The 13778-nt window shown below is 41.9% G+C and overlaps 1 protein-coding gene across 1 annotated transcript in view; it reads right to left on the reverse strand.

Moving 5' to 3' along the window:
- CFAP61 (cilia and flagella associated protein 61) overlaps positions 1 to 13778 on the reverse strand; it is a 255995-nt gene that overhangs the window by 168189 nt on the left and 74028 nt on the right. The window contains exons 10-13 of the mRNA XM_049699137.1: positions 10976 to 11050; positions 8453 to 8631; positions 6960 to 6999; positions 3130 to 3269 (exon numbers count right to left, since the gene is read on the reverse strand). Of these exons, the coding sequence (XP_049555094.1) occupies positions 3130 to 3269; positions 6960 to 6999; positions 8453 to 8631; positions 10976 to 11050 (434 nt within the window). The remainder of the gene's footprint in view (positions 1 to 3129; positions 3270 to 6959; positions 7000 to 8452; positions 8632 to 10975; positions 11051 to 13778) is intronic.

A 13778-nucleotide genomic window follows, 5' to 3' on the forward strand; every position in this document is an offset into this window, starting at 1 on the left:
GCTAATAAGGTCACTGTGCGTAAAGACACATGGAAAGTGATTAAGAAAGTCCTTGAAACACTACAAACCTTCCATAAATGTAAGCTGTCATTACGATTATTACTATTATCATCTGACCCTTGCTTTTCTCACCATCCCAGCTATTATTCCATACAGTATGATATAGATCTGTTTTTATTTTTTCAAAATCTGCATAATAATGTACTGAATGAATATGCCAAAATTCATTTAACCATTCCCCAATTATAAAGTGATCATTTAGAAGGTTCCTCAAAGTTTCACTTAAAAGGCTAATATATCAATTATAGAGAAAGTTCTCTGAAACTACTCTACCAATCCCTTTGCCACAAGATTTTGTAACAGCTTTACTGAGGCATAATTTACATACAATTAAATATAACCATTTTAAATGCACAGTTTGATGAGCTCCATAATATTTTGTAAGAATGAGACTATGTGAATAAGACAGCTTGAAAAAGTTAAATTATAGAAAATGGACGGTATTGACATTGTTCCTGTAATAGATCTACTGTTCACTTTCTATTGATCGAGTTGGTCCTATTCCAAGATGGAAGTGTGGGGAGCAGCTCCATTGCCCATTTCTCCAGAAAAGCCTCCACATTTGTATAGGTGATGCACCCCTCCCCCACCCAGCCCTGAGCTTTGGGACCAGACCCAAGGATGCCAACCAGCAGCCTCTGCCCCGGTGATGGGTTCAAAGTCAGCCAGCAGAGGGCCAATCTGAGCCACTGAGATGCAGTAAGACTGCTGTGTTGGGGCTTCTGAACAGAAGCATCCCCACCACTCTTCACCTGGTGGACTTAAGTGATAAAGGGTCTGGAGCTACCTCACTCGTCCCACAACCACTGTGTCTGAGAAGGGGTCAACCCGGAAGAGATAGATCCAACAGGGCTAATAATCCACGTATGGAACCTGAATTGCCCTCGGAGTCTTCCCTTGGTTCTGTGTAGTAATAAATTCTCCAGTTACTTAAGCCTATTTGATGGGTTTCAACCACTTGCTATATCCAAGGTTGGTATAGGAAAATTCCAAAATTTAGGCAATGTGAGAAAGGAAATTAAAAATCACCCATGACAGTCCTCCTACCACCCCGAGGCAACCACGGGCCATCTCTAGCGCCGCTAGCCGGGTTCCCCAGGAGGCAGCCTCACACAGAGATCTGCATGCTGGGGGTGATGAGGGTGGCTCCTGGGACCCTCCACACCTATGGGGAGGGGCAGGGCAGGTCGGGGCAGAGGTGAAGACGGACTGCAAGCCACGGGGTCACAACAAATGCCCAGCTGACACCTCGGGGCGTCCTGGCCCTGGGAAGACCCTTCAGAGGTGTCCCTCCCCCAGCTCCACACACACAGACTAGTTGCTGGATGCAGGCTGCCCTCAGGAGGGTGGACCTTGGGCAAAGCCCTCTCTTCTGTCCAGGGCAGTCTCCTCGGCGGGGCACCCAGCTTTGAGCTGGTGGTGCCCACACATCCCGCAGGTGCGAAATTAGTCCTGAACGAGGGGGCCTGGGCGGCATGAACTACATCTGCACGTGTCCTTTTAGTCTACTTTGTTCATGCATTTTTTCCTTCTTTAGAAATTTTGGTCATATTTAAATGCTGTTTCATTTGATAGGTTTTCTACCCCAACATTACATTCTGAGCATTTTCTAATCATTAGATAGTTTTAAAATGAACTGTAAGCATAGTTATAGATTACTTCCTATAGGTACCATAAAGTATTTAAACATTCTCTTACTACTGGATGTTTGGAGTATTTCCAATGTTCTTTAATCCTCAGATGTAAATTTTTGTTTGCATCTCTGCAACAAGTTTCTTAGGATATGTTTCTAGGAGTGGAAGTAAAGAGTGAAAAAATATAAACTACCTTAATGTTCTGGCCAAACTGCCCTTTGAAATTTTATGTCTATTTACATTCTGACAAGAGTTACATTTTTCTCATTAGAATTGAATGTTTCTATATTCTAATTCTCGCCAACTGACCAAAAATGATGTCTCATTCTTGCTTTTGTTTCTTTTCCCTTATTAGCAATAAGTTTGAAGATTTTTTAATACCCACTGATTTTTTGTTTCTTTCATATGCAAACAGTCTGGCCATTTGTGTGGGGGGGTTAGTTTTTCTATTTTGGTGTTAAATAGTCTTCTAATTGATTTATTAAAGCTCTTTATATATAAAATATACCAACCTTGTGTCTGTTATATTTGTTAAAAATATCCTTCCACTAGTCAGCTGCATTTTAATTAAATTAGAGTGGTTCTGAAGTTTCATATAGTAAAAAAAAAAAAAAAAAAAAATCTTAATTTTTTTCTTCCATGTTCTAAAAAGACCTTCCCCATCCTGAGGCACAATCAAGTTCAATCTTCACTCACACTCCTTGTCTAGAACTCAGCGTCCTTCCTCAGGAAAGCTTCCTCTGACTGGGCTGCATCTCCCAATGATACGTCTCCATAGTCCCACAGACCCACTGCTGGTACACCCATCGCAGATGCAGTTTTACTTTTACAGGAGTGTTTATAAGCTTTGAAAGGATGTGGGACAACCAGTAGGCTGTTCATTGCTGTATTCTCAGAATCTGGCCCAGAACCTAGCACTGTAGGTAACAGTTTCTAATTTTTAACTATTGCAATATCTACATTTAACTCTTCGATCACTTGGGAATGTATTTTACTGTAGAATATGAAGAACATTTCTGTCTTTATTTTGTCCCACCATTTACAAAATAATCCTTCCTTTTCTCACTGTAACACAAATGCCATCATATACATCAGTCTATAATACCTTTACACACAGACACACGTTCAATTCTTACTCTATTGGGGTCTGCAGTGGGACTCTTTCTTGTGTTACCTTGTTCCAGCCATAGAAATGTCAACATGGCTATTGTTCTGACTATTTTGGAGTTAGATTATGCTCTAATATCTGACTAGACCAGCAACTTTCACCATGACTCTTCCCCTAAATGGACTGGTTAAAATCACTTGATCAAGTCCTCCGCCAATAAGACAATTTTAAAAATAAATCATTAAATTAAAATGTCACGGAGCTCCTGTTCCATTCTCTTTTTTAAATTTCATGGACTATCTTTTGGCCAAATGCGCATCTGCTTACTTGAGCAATCCTGCCCGATGGAAGACGCAGAGGTCCTGGTCCAGGGTGCAGTTGTTGAAGGGGACAATCTTCACGAAGTTCTGTATGAGGGCAAACTCAGGGGTGAGATGTGGCAGAGAAATGATGCAGAAGTTCTTGTCCTGGCATGATTGGAGACCAGATACAAATCATTTATCACTAAACAAGTTCCTGCCATAAAACACTAAATAGGAGTCAAATGTGTAAAGGAGATGGTATTCAAGTTAAAGATTCCTATCATTTGGAAAGTAATCAGAAAATTCAGGGGATAAGCAATTGCAAGAATATGGAGAAGGGCTTCCCTCGTGGCGCAGTGGTTGAGGGTCTGCCTGCTGATTCAGGGGACATGGGTTCGTGCCCCGGTTCGGGAAGATTCCACATTCCGTGGAGCAGCTGGGCCCGTGAGCCATGGCCACTGAGCCTGCGTGTATGGAGCCTGTGCTCCACAACGGGAGAGGCCACAACAGTGAGAGGAACGCATACCGCAAAAAAAAAAAAAAAGAATATGGAGAAAATATCTGTGTTTGACTGAAACCCGAATAAAGGCATATTGTGAATCATAGGACCCATTCAGCACAGCTCTTTTCCAGAAGTAGAGTTTTAAACTAAGGACGTTTGCATTTGCAAATTCACTTGTATCCAGGAGTGATGAGGCTGCTCAGTATCATGGCAAAGGCCCTGCATTTACCAAGTAATGCCGCACCAGCCGCCAGCCGTGGTCCCCACCTCTGTGAGATGAGAGCGTGGTGCTCCAGGCCTTTTCTGCTCTAAAGTCCTGTGATTACACATCAATGGATGTCTGTGTATTTTATCAGGGCACAGTCCCACTTGGGTGATGAGATCTAAGGGCTGGTTAACCTGGGCAGTGGGATCTGCGTGTCCTGACCTGTATCTGTGCTGTCCAATATGCTGGCCAGGAGCTGAGTCTGGCCACCGAGTATTTGGAATGTGGCTAGTGAGACTGGGGAACCGAATTTTTAATTTTATTTCATTTGATTAAATTTACATTTCAAAACTGATACTTGGGAACCCTCCTACGTTGTTGGTGGGGATGTAAATTGGTGCAGCCACTATGGAGAACATTATGGAGGTTCCTCAAAAAAGTAAACAAACATAGAGCTACCATATGATCCAGCAATCCCACTCCTGGACACATACCCGGACAAAACTCTAATTCAAAAGGACACATGCACCTCAATGTTCACTGCAGCACTATTCACAATAGCCAAGACATAGAAAAAATCGAAATGTCCATTGACAGATGAATGGATAAAGGAGATGTGGTATATATACACAGTGGAATACTACTCAGCCATAAAAAAGAATGAAATAATGCCATTTGCAGCTACATGGATTGACCTAGGTATTATCATACTAAGCGAAGTAAGTCAAAAAGAGAAAGACAAATACCAAGTGATATCACTTATACGTGGAATCTAAAACGTGACACAAATGAACCTATGTATGAAACAGAAACAGACTCACAGACATGGAGAACAGGCTTATGGTTGCCACGGGGAAGGGGGTGTGGGGGAGGGTTGGACAGGGAGTCTGGGGTTAGTAGATGCAAACTATTACATATGGAATGGATAAACAACAAGGTCCTACTGTATAGCACAGGGAACTACATTCAATATCCTATAATAAACCATAATGGAAAAGAAAAAAATAATAAAATAAAAACTGATACTCAGTTCAGTTATTGGAAAAGTTTTATGTCTGTTTAGAACAATTTGGGTATGTGAATCTACTCATTCAACTGTAAATTTTACAAAATCTAGAAGCAGAGTGAGGATTTCTGATGACAATTTAGTGCTTGCATAGAGATGTGCCCTAAATGTAAAATACACATTGGATTTTAAAAACTGAGGAAATGGATGTACAAGATCTCATTAATACTTTGCATACTGATTACATATTAAAATCATTGAATTTTGGACATATTGCATTAAGTAAAATATATTATTAAAATTGATTTCACCTGTGTCTTTTTACTTTTTTTTTTATAATGTGGCTGCTGGAACATTTAGAGTTTGTTGTCTATGGGACAGTGCTGCCATGGACTGTCTGTGCTCCTCACGTCCACCGTGACCCTCTGCCAGGTGCCTGCAGAAGCAGCTTGCTCTTCCCAGAGCTAATTTGTCCCTTTGGCGTCTCACCTCCTCCTGAACCCTGTGAAGGCCTTGCCTGGGCGAATCCAAAACCCTGGGGACACATGTGCAACCCAAAGGAGTGAATCACTCTTTCACCTGATCTTCCTTCTTTCTAGCAAAACAACACAGCTCCTTCTGGGGAACTTGCGAGTCACGTTGTTGAAATACTCAAGCTGAAAATAAGGACCAAGTGCCAAGCCCTGGGGGGCTTTCTCTGGGAGAAATGAGTAATTCCTACCATATGATCCAGCAATCCCACTCCTGGACATATACCCAGACAAAACTCTAATTCAAAAAGACACATGCACCTCAATGTTCATCGCAGCACTATTCACAATAGCCAAGACATAGAAACAACCAAAATGTCCATTGAGAGATGAATGGATAAAGGAGATGTGGTATATATACACAATGGAATACTACTCAGCCATAAAAGAGAATGAACGTAATGAGTTGCTTCAACATGGATGGGAAGGATTAAGGATGAAGTAACGAAGGTATTTTGTTTCTGTCTCCCCATATCCTGAAATAATTAATTAAAAAGTAAACATGTCTTTTACTACCTTAAAGCCAGCATTGCTTTTGTAATAATACTGAAGATCTGTCTCTGCATGGACTTCAAAATAGGAATGAATTGAACTTACTGAATTTACTTTGGGGCATCTCGGAGGGAAGCCGGCTTTGCAAACCCTCCCTCAGGGTCATCTACAGTGTTTTATGAGCTTCAAAATTAATTCAAAAAAATTACGATGGAAAACATCATTGCCAAGTCTTCATCATCTTAACAAAATGAGGAAATACAATCTATGATCACATAGCTTTCAGGCAACAGAATTAAACCTATTTTGTTTTTTAGCCTTGGTATAAAGAACATCGAGGAAAAATAAAAAAATAGATAATCTACCTGTAATTAGCTAACTGAAGAAGCATGGTTTTTGACTTGACTAAACTGATAGACCAGCCATGGAAAAAGTCATAAAACTCCAATTAAGGAACCTAAATTGTCTTCTTGCCCCACTTTCTTCCCTCCAATAAAGTGATGAGAGGTTGGTCAGAATCTCTATCCCTTGACGACCATGAAACAAAAGTGGAGGAGGTGGCCTGGACACCCTGAGATGGAGAACCTTGTTTGCACTTGTGTGCCTGCCTGGGGCCATCCACCAACCAACTGCAGAGGGTCAAGTCAATCCCATGTGTCAGGTGACACCAACCAGAAGATCAACTGCAAGTTCCCACTTTCCTACCTTCAGAAAAGCAATCTAATGGTGTCAGCATTCTTTGAGCCAAAGCAAACTATAAAGTAATACAACAGTCTAACTCACTTTAGAGTAATTCCTGACATTTTCATGTACTACCAGCATTCTATTCATGATTTGATTGTAATAAGACACTGATGAAGCAATCTCTAAAATAAATTATGCATTGAAAGAAAACTATTACAACAGCATGACTGAAAAATTATTGAAAATGACAATCTTTTCTACTTTTAAGAGTTCAGGACATGTCATTCAACCTTTTTTTTCAGAACAGAGAAGTGGTTCCAACCTTAACATTCATAGCAGATTAAATGTTTGGACAATGAATATGGCATCCTACTATTTTATCGTTTTTCTAGCTTATAAAATCAATTATATTACTCAAAATTCAACATGTACTTACAGGAAAAAGACTGAAAACAAAATTCATGAAGTCCAGTGACCTGTAAACAAGACAGTAAAAACTGTCAGTGCACATTTAAAAAGACCTATGGCTCTCCCCGCTTAGGCAGTGATTAGCCAACCAGTAACCAGAATTTGTGTCTAACTGAATAGTAATCAGCTGCAGAAGGCATAAGCTTCAAATGTCAGTAATGAAGTGTTTTTCTAGAACCAAAAGTACTATTATAGCAATTAAAAATCTCTACACATTCAAAAAGCAAGATAGTCATTCTGTGGACACGATCCCTCCCTTCCTTTTAGGAGGTGCTGCGGGGGAGACATGGGCATATTATAAGCTACTCTGATCTTTTTCTCTTTTATATGCAAAAGATTTTCTGACCAGCTGCAGGTGTATATTTATAGGCGAACCATAATGGGTCATCAAATGTTTGTTTGAAAATTCAAAAAGCACAATCTTATCCGAATGCACAGGGGAAAATAAATATACATGACAGATCTAGAAGGGTTTACAGGCTTTTTAGATGTCTATAATATAATTAGAATAAAAAGATTTCCCTTTTCAACCTTTCAATTGAATTTCAATTCCAAAGAAATCAAAAACTTGAAAGGATAAAAGTCCAAGAAAAGCATGGTTCTAAGGAAAGCTAGGAGAACGGGAATGTGATTAAATATATCCTCTAAAACGGGAGTGTCCAGCGATGCTCTTGGTCATCTTAAAGATACTCTGGAACCTTCCAGTCTATCAAAATGGGCCAGTCTTTCCTTTTCAACATTGTTCTGTGGACGGAATGGTGGCCTATGTGGGCATCCCAAAGGGGCTGTGGAATCTCGGCACCGAGGGCAGGGGTCCAATCCAGACTACAGGGCGCAGCGAGCACTGAACACGGGGTGGTTCTGGAGGGACAGGAAGCCTCGTCTGCCCGGGACCAGGCCTCCTACCTCTGGCAGCTGCCCTGGATTGTTGATGGGTGTCCTGCTAACACCCCTCTCAGGTTGAGACTCCAGCCCCGATTCAGTGGGGAGCACAAAGCAAGGGACAAAGCCATCATCGTGGCCTGGCCTGGCCCCCTGCCGTCAGCTCAGGAATAGGGTAGCGGGTAGAGTGAGAAGCCTGGCCTGTGACTGGGGTATCTACTAAGTCCTAGATCAAGCCACATTGAAGATCGGTCCCACCACTGGATTATCCTTTCTTACGTGAGGCAATTATTCCATGTTTCCAAAGCCAGTTTCAGCTGGATTTTCTATTGCTTGCAACTAAAAGACTCCAGACAAGCAGCAACCTAAACCCAAAGTCCCCCCAAAATGCAAACTCTAGAGAATGGGGAACAGCATGTGGCTGAGGAAGGGATGATTTTCCAGACCCTGGGCAGCCCAGTTCTGTAGGTCTGACCCAAATTTTATGGGCTGGAGTCTGGAAGTGGGGCTTCCAGTGTTGGGCCACCAAGGCCAGGAGAAGGTCTTTGCGCGGCAGACACCCTGGGGACCAGCGCTTACCTTGCTTCGTACTTCTCGTCAATACAAAACAGCTGGATGCAGAAGGCAGTGGAGGCGCCCTTGTAGATGGGGCGGAAGTTGCTCGTCTCTTCGGGCAGAGAGATGGATACTGAGCTCGTGTTGCTGATGCAGTAATCCGTGTAATCCACACTGTACTCCTGACTGAGTTTTTCTGTGTCCTACAGCAAGGAGAGAGGAGGAACTGAACTGGGAATCCTATTTATTTTCTACCATTTAATGGGCTAGTGGCTGCCTTGTCTCCACAGGACACTGTTCCCAGGACAGATGTGACTGCCTCACCTGAAACAAACCGCCCCGAGCCAGGCCCGGTTTTAAGGAGGTGTTCTTAGTGAGATTTCAAAATTGTTGAGGATGGAAACAAGTTCTCGCGCGAAGGTCAGAAAACGAACGGTCTCAGTTGGTCTTTGATACAGGATCCATATTTTAACTGCATCCCTGGATAGAGGTTAGAGCATGGGACTACTACATGCGTATTAATTCCATATAAGCAAAACACCTCTGTCCCCAGTTTTCCTTGTGATTTTGTGCTACAAGAATTTTTGGATCTTGGGACTCTTCAGGTGGTTTGCTAGTGAGGGGGAGCCCGGGGAGCCAATTGCCCGGAGCCACCTGGAGAGTCAGTGCTGAGTCCTGTCAGGTCTCATTCATCGAAGGAGGTGTTACAGCTCAGTGAGAGGAACATGATTCACTCCGAGATCCTCTCGGAGTTCTTTGAAATTGAAGTAATGCGTGCGTATGGTAAAAAGTAAACTAATATTAGCATTACAAGGTTATAAAGAAAGTCAGGAGCCTCCTACTCCCCCATTGACAAGCATTTTCAACTTTTTCCTTTCTTTTGGCCTTTACCTCTATATTTCTGAGTACTATTATGCTGGTGTCTGTATTTGGAGAACAGGGCGGGAGGACAGGGCAGGGGTTCCTCCACGTGAAATGGAGAATCCCACTGATCTGCCTGTTCTCTGTCTTTCCCCATCGCACAGCCTCGCACCGTGCACTGGATTTGGAGCTGCTTCTGCTTGACCCTTCAGAGAACGATCACCTGGTCCTTTCACCTGGGGGGTAGTTGACAAGCTAAGTGTCCTCTGCAGGGAATCTATTGTCCCCAACACCGCCTGGCAGACTGTCACACAGAGCCCTCGCCCCGCCTTCTGCAGAAGCCCCAGGGCCCGGACTCTTTGTGGGCACACGTGGAGAATCCCTCCTCATCACGGTGCCCGGCCTCCACCTTCCCCAGCTGTGAAGAGCCAGTGCAGACCCCGCCATCGATTTCCTTCTTTCTAAACACCTTTAAAGTGCTCGTGTTCCAATATCTCCTCTCCCAGTCTTCTTGTCTGTGTGGATTTGTGCCCTTATTCTTCCCTTATGGTTATTTCCGTGGTTTTTTCCAGAAGGGAGAGGAGATAAACATGGGAGATCAATCCTCCTTGTTGACCCGGATACCCTCTGGGATGCCAGTGCATCTAATGCAGTATGGACCACCCTGACCCCCTCCACATCCTTGTTTGGGTCCCTAAAGGAATGGCTACCCTCTTAGAAATACTGGAGAGAGATTGCTCCCCTCTGCTGCGTGCCCTGCTCCCTCCTCCCTGGGGCACGAGGAGTGGACACCCTAATGTGGGTTCCCCAGAAGCAAAAGGAGCTAAGTTCACACAGGGAGCGATGCCAGGAAATTCTGTGAGGCTAGTGGGCGAGTGAGGAGGGAAGAGAAGGACCCCAACGTGGCACAATGAACAAGTGGGTTATTGTCAATCCCGCCAAGACCTCGGGGAGATGTGGAGAGCACCCCTGGGAGCCATCCTACCCAAAAGGCAGAGGAGCTGGGGGCTGATTCTCCAACTGCCCCCGGAGGTGGCGACCTGCCTGCAGGAATAGCCCCAGGGAAAGAGCAGGCACTGAAGCCCCCATCCTCAGGGTGCTGGGGGGTGAGCAGTGCCAGAGGAGCTGGTAGGGGACCTGCAGCACATGCCAACGTGAGGCTCGGAAAGCGGACCTGTGCCCGCCTGGGGCCCACTCCTTCCAGAAGCATGTCCCGCTCCTGGCAGCTGGTGGAAGATGCTACCACCCCTTGGCCTGAATCTGTAACAGGAGGAAGCAGTTCCTGGAACCAGAGATGCGTGTGAATGACACATCAGACACATAAGTGTGTACATGGACATACTCTACGTAGAGCAGGAGAAAACTCCTACAGACGTTTGCCCCTCCAACATGTTTTCTCTCTAGACAATGGGAAGAACAGAAAGATTCTATTTACTGAAATGGTTGCAAATTATTGATGTAGAAAGTGTAACTTCTAGGACCAAGCTGTGCAAGAGATATAGAATAAAGGTCTCATGACAGTGGAGTGAGAGTTCACCAAGGAAGGCTTTGTGGAGCAGGTCCTGAGTAAGGAGGCGGCTCTGAACTGGGAAAGAAGGCGGGATGCCTGGCGAGGAAAGCGCACGAAGACACAGGTGGAGAGGAGTGAGCCGCACTGGCCCCCTGAAGGGCCCTCACAAGCCCTACCTCCGCTTCACTAGCATTTCCACTTTGGACTGGTGATAAAGCTTCCTCCGTTGCGGCTTCTTCTGTGCTTTTTCTCTGCAAAAGACAAAGGCAAGACATGAGAATAAATCAACACCCACAGTGGTTCAGAGCTCGAGCTCTGTATGAGCTGCCTGGGTCAGATCCTGGCCTCCCTTCTTACAGGGCATGTGGCATTGGGAAAGTGAGGGATCCTCAGTTTCCTCATCTGTACAAAGGGGCTAAGAGCAGCACCTACCTCATAAGGTTGTCCTGAGGATAAAATAAGGACAGGTGGATGGAGAGATGCTTAGCATCTTCTGACTCTCTATAGATGTTAGTTATTCCTCCTTTATTCTTATTCTTCTGTGTAACTTAAAAGATGCACTAGGGCTTTTTTAAAAACTGCTTTATTGAGGTACAATTGACATACAGTAAACAGCATATATTTAAAGTGTAGCTTTTGAAAAGTTTTGACCTATAGGTACTTATAAAAATATCACCACGATAAAAATAATGAACATATACATCACTCCCCAAAGCTTCTGTGTTTCTGTATGGCTCTTCCTCCCACCCGGGGCCACTCTGCCAACCATAGGCAAACAATGATCTGCTCTTTGTCACTGTAGATTGTATGCTGAGTATCTAGAAAGATCTAGATCTTTCTAGATCTAGAAATAGAAAGATAAATAGAAAGATAAACAGAAAGATCTATTTCTGGATCTTCTATTCTGTTCCGTTCATCTATTTGTTGACCTTGACATCATTACCACACTGTCTCAGTTACAAAAACCTTATAATAAATCTTGAAGTCAGTAGCATTAGACCTACAACCTTGTTCTCTTTCCATAGTTTCTTTGTGCTAGGTCCTTCCCACTTCCTCATGAATTTTGAAATCACTTTTTCAATTTCTCTAAAAATTCCTCCTGAAATTTTGACTGGTATTTCATTGATCAATCAACAACTTGACAATATCGAGTCCTCGAAATTATGTACAGGGGATATCTCTCCATTTATTTAGGTCTTATTTCATTTCTCTCAGAAATGTTTTGTAGTTTTTAGCATACACGAAATACTTAAATCTGACAACATCTTTTGTCAGATTTAAGTATTCTGTGTATTTGTACTGTTGTAAATGGTAGTTATTTAAATTTCTGATTGTTCATTACCATTATACAGAGATAAAATTGAACTTTGCATGTTAATTTTGTGTATATTCTTTTGATTCTTTTCTTGTCTTTTTTCACTGGCTTGAACCGCCAGAATAATTCTGAATAGAAATGGTGAGAACTGACATTCTTGTCTTGTTTCTGACCTTGGCGGAAAAGCACTCAGTCTTTTACCAAGGATGATGTTAGCTATAGGTTTTTCAACGATAACCTCTATCAAATTGAAGAAGTTCTCTTCTACTCCTAATTTTCTGAGAGTTTTTATGAGGAATGAATGTGAATTTTCAGATACCTTTCCTGCATTTATGAGATAAACATATAAGTACTCTTTTTTAGAATGTTAATATGGTGAATTACATTGATTTTCTTATGTTAAACCAACCTTGCATTCTCAGAATAAAGCCTACTTGATCATGACATTGTCCTTTTAATATATTGGTTCAATTTATTAAAGGTTTTATTTGAATTTTTCCATCGATGTTTATGAGAGCTGTTGATTTGAAGTTTTATTTCCCTGTGATGTCTTTTGTTGGGAAAGAACATACTTTAGATGACCTGAATCCTTTTAAATTTATTGAGACTTCTTTTCTAGCTTGAAATATGATCTAACTTGGTAACTATTCCATGTAGATGTGGGAAGGTGTATTCTGCCGTTGTTGGGTAGAGTTAGGTCAAATTGGTCAATAGTATTCTTAAAATCTTCTACATTCTTACTGATTTACTGTCTACTCGTTCTATCAATGATTAAGGGAGGGATATTGAAATCTCCAAATATAGTTGTTTGTTTATTTATTTATTTATGTGTCTTTGCAGTTCTATCAATTTTTGCTTCATGTGTTTTGAAGTTCTACTATTAGGTGCATAAATATTTAGGATTGTTATGTCCTCTTGACCTTTATTATCCCTGGTAATATTCCCTTTTCTGAAATCCACTTTGTCTGAAATGAATAAAGCTACTCCAGCTTTCTTTTGATTAGTGTTACCATGATGTATCTATTTGCATGTTTTTCATCTGAACCTATTGTATCTACTCAAAGTGCATTTTTTTTTGTAATTCACATGTAACTGTTTTGCTTTTTAATCCAAACTATATCTGATTTATACATTCTTTAATTGGGATATTTAGACCATTTTACATTTAATGTAATTATTGATGTGGTTAGGTTTAAGTCTGTTATCTTGCTGTTTGTTTTCTATTTGTCCTATCTGTTCTTTATTCCCCTTTTCCTCTCTTTTTGCCTTCTTTTGGAGTCATTGTATACTTTTATGATTCCACTTCACCTCTTTGTAGGCTTATTAGATATAACTTTCTGAATTTGACTTGTAACTTTCATGTTCTTTTAGTATATAGTATACATCTTTAAGTCTATCTTCAGGTGATATAATATCACTTCAGGTGTAGTATAAGGACCCTAAAATAGGGTCCTTACATTGTGCCCTCTGGCCTTTGTGCTGTTCTTGTCAGATGTTTTTACACATGTTGAAAGCTCCACACTATGTTGTTTTTATTTTATTTAGGCCGTCAACTATCTTTTAAAGAGATATAAATAATAAAAGCAAAATCTTACACATTTACCCATTTAGTTACCATTTCCAGTGTTCATCGCCCTCTGTGTAGATCCAGATTTCCATCTGGC

The sequence above is a fragment of the Orcinus orca genome, chromosome 16, assembly GCF_937001465.1.
Source record: "Orcinus orca chromosome 16, mOrcOrc1.1, whole genome shotgun sequence".
Taxonomy (NCBI): Eukaryota; Metazoa; Chordata; class Mammalia; order Artiodactyla; family Delphinidae; genus Orcinus; species Orcinus orca.